The sequence below is a fragment of the Dreissena polymorpha genome, chromosome 15 (assembly GCF_020536995.1).
Source record: "Dreissena polymorpha isolate Duluth1 chromosome 15, UMN_Dpol_1.0, whole genome shotgun sequence".
NCBI lineage: Eukaryota > Metazoa > Mollusca > Bivalvia > Myida > Dreissenidae > Dreissena > Dreissena polymorpha.
In genome coordinates this window covers 44,816,357-44,836,762 of record NC_068369.1, presented here as the reverse complement: position 1 = coordinate 44,836,762, position 20,406 = coordinate 44,816,357, and the positions used below count along the sequence as shown (strand labels likewise).

At 35.0% G+C, this 20,406-nt stretch overlaps 1 protein-coding gene across 2 annotated transcripts in view; it reads left to right on the top strand.

The window, feature by feature from the left end:
- Positions 1–20,406, top strand: part of LOC127860111 (protein C-ets-1-like) — a 73,646-nt gene that overhangs the window by 37,874 nt on the left and 15,366 nt on the right. Inside the window, exon 1 of one of the 2 annotated variants that reach the window (XM_052397926.1) lies at positions 6,296–8,268. The exons of the other annotated variant lie outside the window; for it this stretch is intronic. Coding sequence (XP_052253886.1) covers positions 8,136–8,268 — 133 coding nt within the window. The 5' untranslated portion in view covers positions 6,296–8,135. Of the gene's footprint in view, positions 1–6,295; positions 8,269–20,406 lie in introns of those variants that run through there. 2 annotated transcript variants of the gene reach the window in all.

Genomic DNA, 20,406 nt, shown 5'->3' with positions numbered 1-20,406 from the left:
CGCTCTCTATTTCAAGTAGTTTAAATCCGATCTTCACTACACTTGGTCAGAAGTTGTAACTAGATGTTGTGTAGGTCAAGTTCGAACATGGGCCATGCCAGGTCAAAAACTAGGTCACGGGGTCACTTATTGTGTTTTAAAACTCACCATGTTGTCCGCTCTCTTATTCAAGTAGTTTTCATCCAATCTTCACCAAACTTGTTTAGAAGTTGAATCTAGATGATGTCTAGGTCAAGTTTGAATATGGGTCATGCCAGGTCAAAAACTAGGTCACGGGGTATCTAAGTGCATTTTAAACCTCACTATGTTGTCTGCTCTCTAATTCACGTAGCTTTTATCCAATTCTCACCAAACTTGGTCACAAGTTTTATCTAAATGATCTCTAGGACAAGTTTGAACATGGGCCATTCCGGGCCTAAAACTAGGTCACGGGGTCACTTAGTGCGTTTTATAACATTCAGCATGGTGTCCGCTCTCTAATTCAAGTAGTTTACATACAATCTTCACCAAACTTGGTCAGAAGTTTTATGGAGATGATCTTTAGGCCAAGTTAGAACATGGGCCTTTCTGGGTCAAAAACTATGTCAACGGGTCACTAATAGTGCGTTTTAAAAATTGAGCATGGTGTCCGCTGTTTTTTGTGAAGACGATATGCAAAATATTATGTGTCAATGCGGCATGTGGGGGTATTCGTCACGTCTGTGACAAAGCTCTAGTTTATCTTTATTTTGAAAACTTTATCACAAAGGGGTTGTTTCCTTTTTTTTGTTCAAGATGCTTACATTTTTATTTTGTTTGGACCAAATATTATTTTGTTAAAAAATTCACAAATTTGTTTTTTACTAATTTTTTTTATAGATATTGCATTTAGTTTAAAAATTACATCATTTACTATTCTCAAGCTTGAAATTACCAAAAATAAATGATGTGATTTTATAAATATTACCTCCTTAGATTAATGACATTAAAACATGCCTCCTTGAAACTATTTTTGGTAAACATTATGCTCACATGAGTTATTTAAGTTATTTTCCTTAAAATGTTATTCTCATGTTTTTTCTGTGTTTTGTTAAGTGCATAAAAATGCAAAATTAAACTCCACCTAACGACTTGATCTATGCAAATGTAAGACAAAAAAGTGTATGCTATGGGGAAATGCACCAGAATACTTCATGGTGTACACTTGTTCTTACAGAAACGAAAAAGTATTTTATTTCTAAGTATATTCATTAAATGTGGCAGAATAGATGTTTTTAAACAAATACAAAAGGAATTTTATGTATTTAGTATGGCAGAGACAGAAGTTCCTGGTATCTTAAATAATGTTCAAAGCTGGTGTGATAAAGTTGTATGTTTTCAGTATTAAGTTAAAATTCAAAAAAATATTTGAAGGAAAGAACTGTTGTAGAGTGCAAAAATCATTATGATTTATATTTTGTTGAAAATTCATTACAATGTGCTTTTCATAAAACTGTTCATAGAACTCCCCATGGAAACAAAAACTAAGTTAGGCACTCTAGCAATTAAACTTTTAACAATAAACTTAAATTAAACTTTGAAATGCTCAGAAAAAATCCGTGAGAATTAATTAGCCTGTCAGGGCACGAGATTCCATACATTAACATAGTTTTTCTTACTTCTTTACAAAGGTAGCAATTCAGTATACCAACATGCTAATAAACAGTTATTTTCAGTCAAGTTTTGTTATCATTTCTTCTGCCAGCTGATTTTGGCCCAATTTTAGGACTATTGCAAACGACTTAAGACAGCAAAAGAAAAACAAAAAATATATCTCAGATTTTACAAACATTTGATAAAACTACCTGATCTTTTATGAGTTAGTTATCTCTATGGTTAAACCCTGTAACAGTTCTCCAGTTTCATCATATTTATGTCACAAAACCTCCACTGAGCAAAAGCAAATACTTGAAATTTGATTTCCCCCTATTGTTCCTGAGTGACATTTAGCGGGCCCTGTTTTGTTATATCAAGGGTTTCGCATGCCCTTGACCCCTTGCCTTTATCAGGGGTTACAGGGCCCTCAATGGGGGCTGTGTAAATTACACACCTTGCCCATTGTTCAGCTCGTCCATTGATAAAACTGTCGGTGGGTTCCCAGGCGAGTTTGAAGTCTTATCCAGTACCCAGGCAGGTGTAATTTGCCGGCTAGGGGTCCAGGGGGCCAAGGAGCTAACTGCAATTCTGGCTTTTCTGCTCTATTCACCACATGTCACTGGGCATCATTTAGTGTAAAATTAATTTTGTTTCTAGAGAAAAGTTGACAATCTTCTGGATTTTTTATGGCTGATTTATAATGTTGATTTAGTTTTTAGGTAGTTGTCATCATTTTTATTCTACTGCTATTGTTATGCTTAAATTTATTTCAAATTTTCCGAGGTTAATTGGCAAGATAAATATATATTGCATCAAGAAACGGATTGAAAATGTGCAATGATGGCTAGAAACTAATATTTTATTATAAAGAATCTGTTGATATAAGTTGGTGTCCATAATAAAACAAAGCTACCCTCTTTGTTAAACCTTTCCCACTCAGAAGCAAAGTGAAAATGACTATGTGCAACCAGCATAAAACCAGAACAGCCTTAGAGTAACTTGCAGTCTGTTCAGGTTTTATGCTGTTTGCTGCTCAACAATATCTAAGGGTTGGAAACAAAGCCTTTAAAACTTGAACCTAGTAAGAAAGGTCTTTAATTAAATGTAACTTTTTTGAAGGGTCAACAAATGTGTCAAAATAGAATCTTAAGTGGTAAAGGGTTAAGCATGATTTCAGCTTCTATTTATCAAGTAATTTGTGATCCAAAGCTTAGAAATAAAATCATTTTAGCCTTGCTCAGGGAATACTGGACCAAGTGTATGTGCATAAAGTGTGGTCCCAGATAAGCCTGTGCACTCAGCACAGGCTAATCAGGGCCACACTTTTTCACTCTTGTATTTTTTTTTGTTTAAAGGAAGTCTCGTTATGAAAATCCAATTTAGGTGGAAAATGTGGTCCCATGTTAGCCTGTGCAGACTGCACAGGTTTATCATGGACAACACTAAACACGTGCATTAAGCACAGTTTTCCCAGAATAAGGCTCAGTTTCGCAGGCTGTTTTTTGTTTCATTCCAACTGACTGAGCAGCATTGTTGGATTTATATGCCAGTTTTCTGAGGTCAATCTCTGACAGAAAGAAGTCCATGCTTTCTAAATGCCTTTACTTATTTCTATACCCCCATTACCATTGGTAATGGGGGCTATATAGGAGTCACTTTGTCGGTCTGTCCCGAAATTTCATCCGATCTTCACCAAACTTGGTCAGAAGTTGTATCTAGATGATGTCTGGGTGAAGTTTGAATATGGGTCATGCCAGGTCAAAAACTAGGTCACAGGGTCACTTAGTGTGTTTTAAACTGAAAGTTTGTCCGAACCATAGCTATGTCATTTATCGTTAGATTTTAAAATGACTTGGTACATTTGTTCCGCATCAAGGGATGGTGTGTCGTGTGAAAAAAGTACGTCGATATCTCAAAGGTCAAGGTCACACTTGGAGTTCAAAGGTCAAATGCTTGTCCGGGCCATTACTTTGTCATTTATTGTGAGATTTTAAAATCATTTGGCAAATTTGTTCACCATCATTGGACGGTGTGTCGCGCGAAAGAATTATGTGGATATCTCCAAGGTCAAGGTCACACTTTGAGTTCAACGATCATAAATGAGCTTGTCCAGGCCATAACTATGTCATTCATTGTAAGATTTTAAAGTGATATGGCACATTTGTTCACCATCATTGGACGATGTGTCACGCGAGGAATTACGTCGATATCTCCAAGGTCACACTTTGAGTTCAACTATCATAAATGAGCTTGTCCAGGCCATAACTATGTCATTCATTGTAAGATTTTAAAGTGATATGGCACATCTGTTCACCATCATTGGACGGTGTGTTGCGCGAAAGAATTACGTCGATATCTCCAAGGTCAAGGTCACACTTTTAGTTCAAAGGTCAAAAATGGCAATAAATGATCTTGTCTGGGCCATAACTATGTCATAAATTGTGAGATTTTAAAATGACTCTGTACATTATTTTGTTCACAGTCATTGGATGGCGTGTCATGTGAAAGAATTCAAGAGTTCAAAGATCAAAATGGCTATAAATGATAATGGCATAATAATTCTTTAAAATTCCCATAAATTAGATTCTCTTGTTTTGTGAAGACAGCATGCAAAATAGTCTGTGTCAATGCAGCACTTGGGGGTATATGTCACGTCTGTGACAAAGCTCTAGTCTTATTATCAAAGTCTTTTTATCGGAAAGTGGTACATAAAATGTACATAAAGCATAACAACATGAACACCTTACAAGTAAGCTAGCTTTCCTAAAACAATAAGACCCAAATTTGCAAAACAAACCAACTGAATTTTTTACTCAGTCACCTTGTGTTGTAATAACAATTTTTCACAACGATCGCACCATAAAACATTGCCCCATGTTCCATACAAATACATTTTTACTAAGATGTCAGTCCGAATGTAAATGACTCTGTCAAATGTATAAAACATTGTATTACTGTTTTATATATAAAATGGTTCAGGTTTTAAAAAATATATAGAGTTAAGTGTGCTGTATCTGTCTCACATTTCTGTATGAGATACAATGGTTTGACACCAAGCCTCCATTTTGAAAACCCATGTTCTAGGAACTTGGTTCTCTAGTGCAAAGTCTCTGTTATGTGTTGTATTTCAAAATGAAAAATGCTTAAATGAGAAAAAGGACTTCGGTCTTAAACTCAAACTTGCTTGAAATATGCGAAAATACTGGACCTACTTTATCATACAAAACCAAATTCGGCAAAAAAAGAGTGACATTCAATATGAATAATTGCAAAGACCTTAAAAACCTGTACTTGTATTTGACATCTCATGACACTGTAGGAACTCAACTTGGTGATTTTGACCCTAAACCAAAGTAAGCCACTACCCCCACACATTAACCCATTTATGCCTAGCGTCTAGAAAAAAGGCCTTGGCAAACAGCGTAGACCCAGATGAGACGCTGCATGATGCAGCGTCTCATCAGGGTGCACGCTGTTTGCTTGAAGGAATTTCTGTAAGAAATATTCTAAATATAGAAATAAATGTACTAGACATCCCTAATTTTGGAAATAAATTGATCCAACTTAGAAGGATGGGAGAGTCCACTAGGCATAAATGGGCTAAAGCTTTTCAGGAAAATGTTCTGTCCTTGAATCCAGACAGCACTAAGTTATGTTTTTGTTGCCAGTTAGCGAGTAATTAATTACAGGCACTCCCAGGCCAGCTAGATTAATGGCTGCACAAAGAAAGATGGCTGGTTAATATGTTCATCATAAATTCTATACTGTACCAGTTGCTTCTTGAATATCCAGGCCCTGTCAGGATGCACGTTTTGGAGTGTGGGTCTAACATTATGCGACTGATTATTGTGTGTGTTTTTTCTTAAGTATGTAATCCGTTTTGTAATTATTTAGTTCTTTCAAATTGTATGTCACTTTAAGACTGAAGAATATCACACAAAAATGTGGGTCTTGTTCTGGTAATGCAGGAGATGATGATGATGATGATGATGATGATGATGATGATGATGATGATGATGATGATGATGATGATGATGATGATGATGATGATGATGATGATGATGATGAAGTTTTGTTTAAAGAGCAACACCATTTAAACTGTATTTTGCTCTCTTTATGTTACACGAAACGTGATATTTATTTTGATACAAAGAGCTGATGTTGAAATTCACTTAAACTGAAGAGATAAAAAGATTTATTCTGAGTTCTGAAGAGATAAAATCGAGATTTATTTTGAGCTCTGGGACTGTATCTTTTGTAGTAATCAATCAGGCATATTATCTGTCATAAACCATCAAATGAAGCCATAGGAGCATTTGCCAGTGTCTAATAAGAAAATCTTGCTAATCGTTGGGGCAACATACATTTTATCAACCACAATTAATTTATGCCTCTAAAGTGCCTAGCCCCCTGTAGATTTTATCGGTTACTGTTGAAACCCAAGGGAGCCTCAATTATCTGCGGTTAAACAGCACACTGCACGCTTGGGTGCACATTGAGGCTTTACTCTACGGGGTCACACTACACCAAATAAAGCACTAGCTTCATTCATAAAACCACTTCAGGGGGCGGAGCCAACTAGAATATGCAAATGAGCTTACTGCTGATTGGTTAAGTACGCTCAACCTCTGCAGCGAATGAATGGAAAGAAGTTGAGCAGGGTTTTCATTCATAAAATGCACAGCTGTTTATGTTTTGGAGGGAATATAGTTTTCCCAGAGGCTTTGCATAGTGAAAATTGTCAGTGATTTTTTACCATGTGGCTTGAAGAAGGTTTTAAGCTAAAGTGCTGAATTTAGATTTTTACTGGTGATATGAAAGAGGATAAATTAATAAAGGTGAAACAAGGAGAGGACATAAAATATTAAGCACTGAGGTTTTGAAGTTAAATAGTAGTGAAACAGTTAACCAGAAAGTGAAACCATAGTAATTTAATGTTCAAAACTTAGCTATTACTTCTGGCTATTAATTGCATGTGGAGTTTGCATGAAGTTAGACAAGCATGTGGGGTGTAAAGGATTAGATGTCAACGCTGGGTAATAAAACAAAATGAAAAACATGAGAAATAACATCTTGAAAGTAATATTTTAGAGCTGGGCTGGTAACAAGATCCCTTACAAAGCCTTTATATCTATTTTATATTGGGACAACTGACTCCTTCACCAAGCCCCGCGGGTATCATAGGAGTTTTAACAATATAAAGAATATATTGGCGAGCACAACCGTATACTTGAAAGAAATCCTTTAACTGAGTTGTAAATTTTGAACAGTAAATTTGACAGCCTACCTGTGCTGTTGAGGGTTTTAGCGTCGCCAGGTTGTGTCATTGTGTATCATCTGCAATTACAAGGCAAGCTTGATAAGGTTTCTTACCTTGTGCCACACCATAAGTCACAAATGTCATTTGACAGAATAATGCTCTTGTGAAGAATCAATATCAGCAGTTTAAAATCTTCTGGGGACATTCTTTGTTTCAAGAAAAGTTTAATAATCTTTTAATAATAGGCTTTAAAAAGAATTTGTGCATTAGCAGAAGTATTGTTTTAAAGACCTTTGGAATCCATTCTTCTTAGAAGGGAAGTACTCATCCAATACTAGGATGAGAAATGAAGTGATAAGGTAATAACTTTTGCAACTGTGACACCATTGGTTGATTTCTGAAAAATGTGCTGAAGTAAAATTCCCTCTATAATGCCAAATAATTTATTTCTGAATGGTAACCTAAGACTAAGGTTGGTCAGTGCTGAATAAATATTAACTTTTTGCCCACACAGATCAAGTGTTCATGTTATTGAACCATGGATGAAAACTCTGTTTTCCTAATGTAAGTTCTCAAGTGAAGATATGTTACAGCCAATAGTAAAAGGAGAAAAGGATGCTATGGGAACCGAATGAAATTATGTAAATAAATTCTAAATATGATTCCTTTGACAGGACAGTAATGATGGTGATTGGTCATCTGAAAAATTGTTATTTAGTTGAATATTCATGATGCACGTCTTCCATTAAAATATTGCAGAAACATTAAATTGTGCTGTCTTGAAATAAAAAAAAGACATAGTATTATGCGGCCTTTGGATCAGGAACCGTTCAGACCAAATTCAAACTGGCGTTGACTGAAATCGTGTACCCAATACCTGAAAGATCCTGTTGCATAAAAAAATGGAATAATTTTGTTGAATTCTGCTACGCAAAACGTTCTCCCAGGGCTAGTGGATATAGGTGTCTGGTTTTTGAAGACATTTGAAAGCATCAGAGTTGATGACTGTGTTTACGAATCTTTATTGTAATAGTTATGCAATCTACAAAATCGGACATCTCATAGATTTTGACTATCAGCTGTGAATAGTCAAAGCAATATTTAAATTATTTTGGAGATGAATTAAGACCAGGCCGATTTGTAACATTAACTTTTGTTTCAAAGTCAATAACAACAACAACAAACTAAAATTTCTGTGATCAATCCAAAATAGTTGAAAATTGTGTATTGACATTGAACGAAGCGTTGAGACTCAGACACAATGATCGATATGATATCGCCCAATCTGGTGACACTGAAAGTGCCGCCCACGATTCCAGCGTTACGGGCCACGACATCCTGGCATGGGAGGTTTCTACCGTCCCCAATCAACGTGAAACGATGTAATAGTCTGGGTAAGTGAGCTGTTCTGAGGATTTTGACATTTTGAAATTTATGTGTGCGAAAAAAAATCAGTAATTACTTGTTTTCAAATTGCTTGGAATATAAATTTTCCAAATATACCATTTAAGCTGGGAACAGGATTTTTAAATGTTTTAGGTTTCTGAGGTACTAGTTAACAACAATTTAACAAAAGCATGGCGTTATTTATTATTTAAAAAAAATAATATTCATTTTTTATCAGGTTTGCTATTCGGATTCGGATAAAATTTCTTGCATCATATTTAAGTTTTAAATGCGTTTAATACGTTATATGTAAATGCTGCAAAATAAAAGTCTAAATTTAAATCAAATATTGAATAGAGCTCTATATTTTGTTCATTTTAGATTAAAAATAATAGGCTTATGTTTTTCAACAATATCATTATTTTCTATATATATTTGATTTTTTCTTCATATAATAGTTGCATAAATTTTGATTCAACATTATCCTGCTATTTAGAAAAGGTCTCACGGAGGCAAATTGTGATAAACTCTCATAGGGTCAAAACAGATTTATTCCCAGATTATTTTCAGTGAATCAACGTGAATATTTTTTATCGTAATATGATAAATTATATGAGTATGCTTGTAAATCAACTGTCAGGTAATCCTTACCACTGTATCCAAGATAATTTCATTAATAATTTACTGGGTTTATCTCCAAGGTTAGGCAGACATGACTTTAGTGCAATTTTGTGATGATTTCGTAGTTGCCCCATAAAAAACTGGTCTGACTTATCATATAGCTCTATCTCATGATTTGAAGATTCCATAGCTATGGAGATGTTGCTCAGGAGAACTAGCAGGTTTTCATGAATCATTTGTTTACATACCTTTTGGTGAGGTGTTTTCTGTGGTTTTCATGTGCTGCTTCTTGCCAGACATGGCTCTTGAATAATGCTCCACTGCCACTGTTTTCAATTGAGCCTCGCTCTGGGAAAATGGGGCTTAATGCATGTGAGTAAAGGTTTATCCCACTTAATGCATATGAGTAAAGGGTGATCCCACTTAATGCATATGAGTAAAGGGTGATCCCACTTAATGCATTTGAGTAAAGGGTGATCCCACTTAATGCATATGAGTAAAGGGTGATCCCACTTAATGCATATGAGTAAAGGGTGATCCCACTTAATGCATATGAGTAAAGTGTGATCCCAGATAAGCCTGTGCAATATACAATGGGGCTTAATGAATGTCAGTAAAGTGTGATCCCACTTAATGCATATGAGTAAAGGGTGATCCCACTTAATGCATATGATAAAGTGTGATCCCAGATAAGCCTGTGCATCACACAATGGGGCTTAATGCATATGATAAAGTGTGATCCCAGATAAGCCTGTGCAATAAACAGAGGCTTATCAGGGACAAGACTTTCCGCTTAGATGGAAGTTTTTGTTTATAGGAAATCTCTGCTAAACAAAAATCCAGTCTATGTGGAAATTGTCGTCCCTGATTAGTCTGGGAAAACACTTGTGCACATGCATTAAGTCCCGTTTTCCCAGAACAAGGTTCACTTTTTAAGGGACCCCCTATGGCAGGCCAATTTTCCAATGTATTATCTTTTTTTATTACGCCATTTAAAGACTCTTATTGGGATTCCAGTAGAAATTGTCTGCTTGATTTTACTAGTTTACCGATGTATATCGAATTGTAACCGTTTAGTTCGCTTTGATTCACTATTCTATCAAGTTTCTTTCTTCGGTGTATATCCATTCAGAACCATTAGTTTCTCTGTTTATTATACGACTTGCCCATATGGTCATGACAACATCTGGACACGTTTGACGACATTAAGAGAAGGGCAAAGCGTTTGCTACAATCAACGAATATATGGATGCAATTAAGCGTAAGAAACTGCAGAAACTATTTCCTGACAAGAGTACGACACCAGATGCGATTTTCGAATTCACACATTCTAAAGCATAGTTGATTGTCTCACTGTTGAACTTTGCAAGCGGTTGAGCGCACAATCTGGTCTTCACAAACTGTTTGGTTGCATGACAGAGTTTAAGTCTCTCACATTGGATGATCTACGGAAATGTGCAACGCATGTAGTGGAATGTTATTCTGATGACATTGAATCATCTTAAGTTGACGAGAAGGGGTCTGCACTGTTTGCTTAAAGGAATTTCTGTAAGAAATATTCTAAATATAGAAATAAATATACTAGACATCCCTAATTTTGGAAATAAATTGATCCAATTTAGAAGGATGGGTGAGTCCACTGGGCATAAATGGGTTAAACCACCCCTGGCATTGGTTTCATCACACATCACACAGGTTATGAAGGAGGTATTGGTTCTTCTCATGTCTGTTTTCTTGACTATAATTGTGCAGTTCCCATAAATCATAATCTGAATGATAATTACTGAATGATAACAGGGAAATCTGACCCTTTCAGTGAAACTGGGAGGTGGGTTACATTCTTGGTCAAATCTAAAAATTACTACATTTGGGGTTTTCCCAGCGTCACAGCGTTTGAAGTGCCACCTGGCAGTTTCGTATCTTGTTCCTGTACCGAACCTCTTGATAAATTTGAAAGAAGACGGGAACCAAGCTGCAGTCTTTACCTTTATCAGTGATAATCAGCGAGGTATGCGGATTGAGAAAATTTTGCTATCTCAATCGGACTGGCTCGGTCTTTCACATAGGTCGCCATTGTGCAGAATTTTTTCAAAAATTAAAAAGTGTGTGCCTGAAATAAAAATGTGAAGCTGCTGCAATATTTTCGTGCTCCACCCTCCAAAAGTCAAGGGCATGACATTGTGTCAGATGTTTTGTTCAATCTTTAAAAACATATGATCATGATTTTTAGCTCGGCTGTTTTTCGGAGAAAACCCGAAGTATTGTCATAGCCAGCTCGTCTTGTCGTTCGCTGTCCGCGTCGTGCATTTTGTCAAGGTTTTGTACATTGGCTCTAAAATCAAAGTGCTTCCACCTACAACATTGAAACTTCATATGTAGTTGCAACTTGATGAGGTCTACACGCCACACCTATATTTGGTTCACTAGGTCAAAGGTCAAGGTCACTGACCTCAAAAAAAAAATAATTCTGACAAGCTTTCATTTCTTCAAAAATGCACCCGCAGCCGAGAGTGGCACCCTTATGCCGTGCTCTTGTTTAAAGATATTTTTAAATGTTCTTTCAGCATGGGGAATATCATGGTTGTATGCAAAGAATTTTTTTACAAATAACCTTGATTTATTAATGACAGTTAACTCAGTTATTACTGCGCACGAAAATGAACTGCTTGCCGTTACTGTCCAGAAATAATCGGACCATTTATTTGCTATTTTACCATATTGGCTGTTCTGCCATATATATAAGCGTTTACAAAGTTACCTAGTGTATACTATTATAATTATATGTTTGTTATATTGAATGCAGTTTGAAAGTATAAGATCAATCATTGGCAGCAAAGCAAATTTATATGAGCTGTTCTCTGTAAAAAAAAAAAGGGGGAATAAATGCATATGCGTAAAGTGTCTTCCCAGAATAGCCTGTGCAGTCTGCACAGGCTAATCAAGGCAACACTTTCCACTTTTATGATACTTTTTGTTTGCAGAAATTCTTTTCATAGCAAATATCCAGTTTAGGCGGAAAGTGTTGTCCCTGATTACGGACTGCACAGGCTAATCTTGGTTGACACTTTACGCATATGCATTAAACCCCCTTTTCACAGAGCACGGCCCATATGCATTCTTATATAAACAGTCCTAGTAATGGTAAGTCATTCCAGCAAAACAACTCCAAAACGTGTTATTGTTAATTTACATTAATGCCACACAAATTGTGTTTCAGGATTTAATTTTATTTAATCTGCCTCGAATTCTGGAAGGGATTTGAAAAAATAATTATTATTTTCAGTACTCTGAAGAGTAACAAATACAGATATCTTAACATTTTAATTCCTTTTTTTGTGGAAGTCTGATTATAAGATAAAATAGATAAAATTATGTTCATGACGTATATTTACAAGTGGATTAAGTGCACTTGTTTAAGTGCTTAAAATAGCAATATCTCCAGATACCCAATTTCATTCAAATAAATAATGTATCAAGCCATCGGTTTCACTTATAAGAATACGAAAATATAATCACTTCGCCATAGATTGCTATTAGTAGTATTAAGGCAAATAATGAGTTAATGTTTTTAATGCAACGCTCCCTCAGGCTGTTGATGATTGAATCAGATTTGCGTAAATCACAGTAATTTGGAAACCCTTGGTTGTTATTGTGAACTCGTGCACCACTCTTGCGGATATGGTCGCTTTCGTAACGACTTAATTAGTGTCATTTATAGTGTATCAGGGGCCCCCATGAGAAAGTTAAAAGGGCATGTGCATTCTTTGCAGATTTAACCCATTAATGCCTAGTGGACTCGCCCATCCTTCTAAATTGGACCAATTTATTTCCAAAATTAAGGATGTCTTGTATATTTATTTCTATGTTTAGAATATTTCTTACAGAAATTCCTTTAAGCAAACAGCGCAGACCCTGATGAGACGCCGTATCATGAGGCGTCTCGTCTGGGTCTACGCTGTTTGCCAAGGCCTGTTTTCTAGACGCTAGGCATACATGGGTTAAGCTCTACAATTTTGTTGATGAATAAAATGTTCTATTATGTATAAAAAAGGGGAAATGCATATTGGTTGACTTATATACTGATTAATATATAATTTTTCATGAGAGCTTCTGTTATACTATTGTTCTTCTTTTAATTCTAGTAAAGTTTTAAAAACAAATCTGAAAAGAAAACAATGTTTTATTCTTATGAATCAAAATAAACTTATTTCATTGCAGACTTACACATTGTATATGCAACAAAAATATGTACAGTTGAATTAAAGCATTTTAGCTTTGGGCTATGAAGCTTTGTTTTAATTGAAGTCAGTATTTAGTAATCTTCTATAAGGATGAAGCCCTAGTTACTCAAGTATAGTACACTCTGTAAGCAGAAATGTGGCGACAAAAATACACTAAAATTGGTTCCAGCCTGGATACTATCAGAACAGCGGGAATCATAATCAGCTCAAACAATCTTCAATCATGTAAAACATGTATGTTGGAAGCATGTCAAATGCAGTTGATTCATAAGAAGTAAATGGAGAGGATTTACCACGTTTCTGATGTATTTGATAGAGAAAGGTTGAAGTGATCCTATTATTTCCCTATTAGTCTTGGAATATTGTAATTGTATTTACTGGCATTGTCAGCGAGTCAATTCTGAAAAAAATTATTTGAGTGTGACTCTGTGAAAATGGGGCTTAATGCATGTGCAATATAGAGGCATTCCAGATGTGCATGTCATGTCTGCACAGGCTTATAGAGGCATTCCAGATGTGCATGTCCTGTCTGCACAGGCTTATCAGAGGCAACATTTTCTGCCTAAATTAGTTTATTGCTAAGAAGAGGCTTCATTTGAAGGAACAATACAATAAAAGTGAAAAGTATTGTCCCTAAAGATTATGTAGCTTGTGCAGACTGCACACGCTAATCTGGGGCACAATTTTACGCCTATGCATTAAGCCCTGTTTTCTATGGTGTACGAACTGGTCCAAAACTACTCTAAACTGTCCGGGACAGTTTATAAACCGTCCCGGACGGTTTCTAAACTGTCCCGGACAGTTAACTAAACTGTCCCGGACAGTTTACAAACTGTCCGGGACGGTTTAGGAAAGTTTTGGACCGTTCGTGCGCATAAACCGTCCGGGACGGTTTAAACTGTCCGGGACAGTTTAGTAAACTGTCCGGGACGGTTTAAACTGTCCGATACGGTATTATTTATATCAGCCAATCAGAACACTCCTTACAATAATGCTTTTCTTTAGAAGTCGTAATGTAATATCGTTGTCATCTCGAGCGACGCTATTTTTCTCGGACAAAACATGATTTTAAAAATATTTAATCAATAATTGCTGCCAAAAACGCCAGAGTTAAAAATGAATATTTTAAGTACTCGAAATAAATGTATTTGCCCACAAAGTATTTCTGACATTGGTAACGAACTTCTTCTTTTACAGTCGCTGCCCTGAAAATGTCGAGTAGGTGTAAACTCGGGATATGGTGTGGTCATTCTGTTCACATTTCTAGCCAGAGCATCCAATCTTGTCAGTGAAGAATTAATCACCTCAAGGGACCTATTTGTCTCTAAAATTCTTGTAATGGAATTAAACACATCCCGACAAGTCTCTAAAAACCGATCTCTGTCCATATTCGCGTAACAATGATAAATTATCGAACAATCACTCGAGTAAACGTTTTTAAAAAGGAAATTCTCACTTTCGAAATGGCGAAGTGTTACGAGTGTTCTGATTGATTGATTGACTCCTCTTAAGAACCTATGCCATACTAAAATTTATGCCTGTAAACCGTCCGGGACAGTTTCCAGGAAACCGTCCCGGACAGTTTCCTAAACTGTCCCGGACAGTTTGTAATCCACAAAATAAATCGCCCGGTACAGTTTACAGACGCACGAGCGGTTCAAAAGTAAGAAACTGTCCGGGACAGTTTAGTAAACTGTCCGGGACAGTTTACAAACCGTCCCGGACGGTTTATAAACCGTCCCGGACAGTTAAGAATAGTTTTGGACCAGTTCGTACACCATAGTTTTCCCAGACTGATGCTCATTTGAAGACATTCCTTGACATTCAAAGAAATGATTCTGAGCAATAGCATCACAATGTACTTTTCTCTGACAGGTGTTTATTCTCTGCTGTGCAGGTAGTTTATTGGGAATCTTGGTGGAAATGTAGGAGTGGTCAGACATAGTGGTATGTAACCTGTGCCAAATATTGAAGTGTGAAAAGGTGATGGTTTCCTTACGATTAGCAAAAGTTTGCCCAATTTAGCCCTGTTTATGACGCCTGCTTATTAAAGTCAAAGAAGCGCCATAAGCAACAAGCAGAGTTAAATACGCAGACAGACCTTGGCATATAGACTCTGGAGCACAATAATTATATACTGTGACTTTCCCCCAGCGTTCAAAAACACTCAGATGAACAAAAATTGTGACTTTTACAATGACGATCAACTATGCCTAATTATCTTGGTGATTGTTTTCGATTGTAAGGGACGCAACCCATCTGACCATTGGTTGTTCTGTTGTTGTTATTTTGCTCATATCTTTTTCTGGTAAGAAAAATAGAGGCTATTTTATTCATTGACTACTATTTTTATATCTGTGGTGTTATTGATTTAAATTGTTATTTTAATGGTTTTAACCTTTATCATTGAACGTCTTGTCCTGGAACTTTTAATGAACATTTTATTAAAAGGACTGAAATTGTCACTATCGTCTGATTTATCATTATACTGATGAATGTTGTAATAAATGTTTGATAAATATGATAGAGACATCTTTTCTCATATTTTGTTGAGGTTTCTGACCCATTTTGTTTATTGGAAGCAATCACTTGTAAAGATTTCGTTTGCAAGATTGTTCTTTGATTTCATCCACTCCTTTGATCAGTTTGCCAGTCTCATTTGAAAGTCTGTTGAAATGGTTTGAAACATTGGCTGTTTTGAGACTTTTTCTGATTTCCCTGTTTTGAAATCAGACATAAAATCAAGTTGGCACTTTGTTAAACAATGTTTTCATGCAGGTAATCTCAGAGGCACATTTCAGACAGATCATTAATTTGGTGGGAAAATCTTCAGGAATCACCTATACCTCAGACACGCTCTGGAAAAGCAGGGCTTAATGCATGCACATACAGTGTTGTCACAGATTAATTAGCCTGTCCAGTCTGCACAGGCTAATCAGGTAAAATACTTTTGGCTTTATGGAATTTTGTGTAAACATGAATCTGTTTTGTTTGTAAACTGTTGTTGCTGGATTTTCACAATTCACCAAGTGCTGCTTTGGAAAGAACAGCCATGCATTAGATGAAAATTAGCCGCAAGACTTCACATCAAAAAGCGATTTTCTTGTGCACAGCTGACTGCCGGCAGTGTACCTGGCAAACCCTTTTGCCCAGAAAATATTATGTTTGGATCTATTCATTTGAAGTTAATCGCAATCACTTCAAATGATGGGTCTGAAATTTCAAAACAAAAAACTTGGGTAGAGACTAAACATGTTTGAAACTGCCTACACACTTGACTAATTGTTAGATTATACATGTAGTTCATTATCTCAGCAATTACTCCTTTGAATATTAGAGTTTTGATGTTCTAAGGTGTTGGGTTTGTTTAATGATCTGAGGTTTATTTTGTTTGACATAAACTGTGGGTCGTTTGTCATTTTGGTAACACATTCAACTAGAACAGAACAGAGCACTTTAACGTGGCATTATGGTCATTGCTTTAACTTTTTATAGTTTGCATTTAATTGCTAAATCCAAGTTTTTTATGTGTCTGTTATTATGGTATTTAAGTTTATAATACAAATTAAAATAACTTAAAGATTAGGGGAAAAAAAATATTTGAACAGATATTCACAATTTTGTGTTAACCAGTCCAGGTTGAAGCAAAAAAAGTTTTCGCCGCACTGACATTTTTTCAGATCTTTTCCTAATTATAGTAAATATAAACACAAAAGCCAATTTTCTTTTAATGTCTTTACGCTTCAATACGAGTAAATGTAACCATATTAGCACCATACCGTAGGTTTCCACGTATAGCGCGCAGTGTTTTACCTCCAAAATTCGAATTAAAAAGCTGGTGCGCGCTATACATTGATACAACGCCATCCTGGCTGCTAGATTGGTAAAAAATATGTTGTGTAATCGTAAATAATCAAAATAGCCGCCATGTTTTTTTCCAGAAAACTACCACCCTATAATCGTACAGACTGAGGGGCCATTGTCGAAACAACTGGTAGATATGAATGCGGTAGAAGAAGTTTTGGTAAAAAATAAATATGTTTGAATAAACTTGCGGACATTTCTTTGTTTGTGTTTACACTTCTTAATTGATGAATTCCGATGGGGATTGTTGTCGACATTCCGGAGAGCAGGCAAGGGTAGGTGCGAACGAGGTCTTTTTTGCATGTACGGTAGGTGTGAAAGGGGGTCATTTTTCACTTCGTAATTGGCAGATGTTATTGAGTAATATGTGCCACGACTTGTTAAGACGCTAATTGACATTTGAGACACTAATTGACACTTGAGAATGTGAAGATATGCAAATGCATTTTGTGTGTATAAATATTGAATGTTGAACAGTGGTGTACCTCAACAACTGTATCCCCGTCTCCCATGCCACATTCAAATTTACCGGTAATGCCCATGCTTTCCCCGAGGAAAAATCACACAATGTACACTATTCTTATTTTCTCACGTTTTCACGAAATGCACGTGGACTGTTAATCTTTTGCTAGAAAATTACAAAATTGTAAAAAAGTATAGTGCTATGCAACCCATGCTCCTAATCATAATGACTCTTCCTATTTTGAATGCTTAATTAAGCTTTCCAATGCCCCTGATTATTGGATTGTGCAATAGTAAAATGGCGGCCATTTTCAGTCTGATTAGGTGGTTTTATTGTCTTTAAATATTTTTTTCTCCATTTTTGCATTTAAAAAACAGCCTGCGTGCTATACACGGGTGCGCGCTATACGTGGAAACCTACGGTAAATAAAATCTGAAGAAAATAAAATAAATTGCCAATAGTATAAAATTATATACATAATAATTATGCAATTTTTACAGTATATTTTTTTTTTAACTAATGAGTTAAGACTTTTAATTGACTTTCAATTTGGCAATTTTTATATTAAAATGAAACAGCCGTATATATTATATAGTAATTATTGATATCTTTAGTTTTTTTAATGCTCTTTTTTTAACAATCCATAATATTTATTTTTAGGATGCAAAAAATTGTTGTTACAGTAGATAACAATTATTGTCTGAATAAAAACTGTATGTCTGAATTTAAAATCTAAAAGCATGGGCCTATATGAATAATATTATACGGGTTGTTTCTTTTTTTAAATAAATAGAAATGTTCATTTATTGTAAATATATCTTGATGAACATGTCATATCATTATTATTTATCTGTGTACAAATGTATTTGTAATGTTTTTAAAATGATGTTTTATCAGTTAAAGAAAGAGATGGAGAATTGAAGTTTTCTGAGTGTTATCATTATTTATTTATAATATTAAATCATTATTATTCGTGGGATATTATTTTTGGTTCATTTTGTGGGTTGACAAATCTACGAATTTATAAAAAATGCATCAGAAAAAGACCAATGCAAATTCCTTGTATTGGTTTTTCCACAATCATAAATCCACAAATTTACGTTGCCAAGAAATCATTTTTTGAAAAAAAAAAAAAATATAATATTTCATTCTGGTGAATATAAACAAATTTACGGCATTGTTTGAAGTAATTCAGTTTTCATTTATATAATTATGTATCAGTAACAAATAATGTACTATTTGTTTGAAAAGGTTTCTAGTGTTTTTTTTTAATTTGATTTGTTAATTAATAAATAATGGCATTATATTGTATATAAGCTTTTTTATTAAGATGAATTATACTGTATGTTTTGATGAAATAATAAAATGTTAATTGAATTTATGTTAATATCACATGTATATAAATGTAAAACTTTGCTGAATCCAAGGAATTTTGAGTCTAGTTAATAATTGAGGTTATTAATGTTTTTAATAAAGCACAGCATTTTTGTTTGATATTTGTGTTCACCAGGTTAGATGGAAAGCAGAGGGAAGGGGCGGGTGTATTTATAAAATAACACAATTGGTTGATATCACATTTGAGTGATCTATATTTTTGGTTTATTTATTACAGCCTATACCTTTTGGATTGGGAAAAAATGTGATAAACAATGAAATTGGGAAAATAAAACATTATTATTATGATTATAAATAACAGTATTCCATTGTTTATAAGTGCATGCTTAACTACATTTTTTATTTAAATTATAAAGGGCTATGAATCCTATATACCTCTGTATATATTTATATTTATAAAAAATACTTAATCCAATAAATTGATTTGTCTAGTTTGTAATTAAGGTTTTCAATGGAGGTATTGAGTGCAGTGTTTTTGTTTGATAGTGTAGTCTACCTGTCAAGGTGGGAGCAGCAAGGGGGGGGGGGGTGAGTTGCAAAAGGGTTACGGAGGCAGAACCCTGCTATTTGGTTACTGATCTTTCCGTGCACCCGTGTGAATTTAATATTTTAACAAACATGCAAAGCCTTAATATGATATTTATCTGCGACACACAAGAACTAAAGAAAAATGAAAAATAATCACTTCCATACAGTTTTGATATCTCGAAAGTTGAGAAACTGTTTATGAATCGATTTAATCAGCATCTAGACCAGTTTCGGCTTTCAAATCTTAACAGATCTAGGCTAATTTTCACCTTCATACATGGCTCTTCATGATGGCTTCAGACACCCAATGCTGTGATTACAGGGATATTAACATGCAAAAAACATCTTTCCACTTGACCTTGCTTTTGTATCCAATGTCATTTAGCGACTGGTGGAGGCATCTTAGATTCTCTCAGAGTACATATGAAATTTATCATTTTATCATCTTTTTAAACGATAGCTTTGACCCTTTGACAGGTGTTGAAGAAAATCTTGATCGTTGTCGAGGCGTTTGTCTATAATATACAGTGGTAACCACAAGTACGGTAGCAGTTTTTATAAAATCTGTCCAGATTAAAAAAAAAATATGCCATTCAACACCTTGTTTTCAATGTAATGTAACCAGTATGAATATTGCTTTCTTAAACAGTCGAGTGAAAAAAAGCTTTTTGACCGCCTTATTGTATAATATTCATTATCTGAAATGACCTTTCTTCATCAAATGACATACGCAACATAAATAATTGTGCAGGTTTATCATGATGTTTACATAAATATTAATTTTGCTTGATTATAATTATAACAGTGTGTGGTGACAAATTGACCCTCGTCATTTATACATACTATGATTAATTAACTTGTCATTAATTTGATAAATAGTCACAAAATGATCAAAATTGTGGGAGAAAAAGTCGCGAACATTTTCAAATTGTGAAAATTTTATTTGCAAAAACTCAATATAGTAAAATTTTGAGTTGTGAACTTCTCAAATTTGTGAAAAACGGCCATTCTTTAAGAAGGAAAAATAGCTGTGG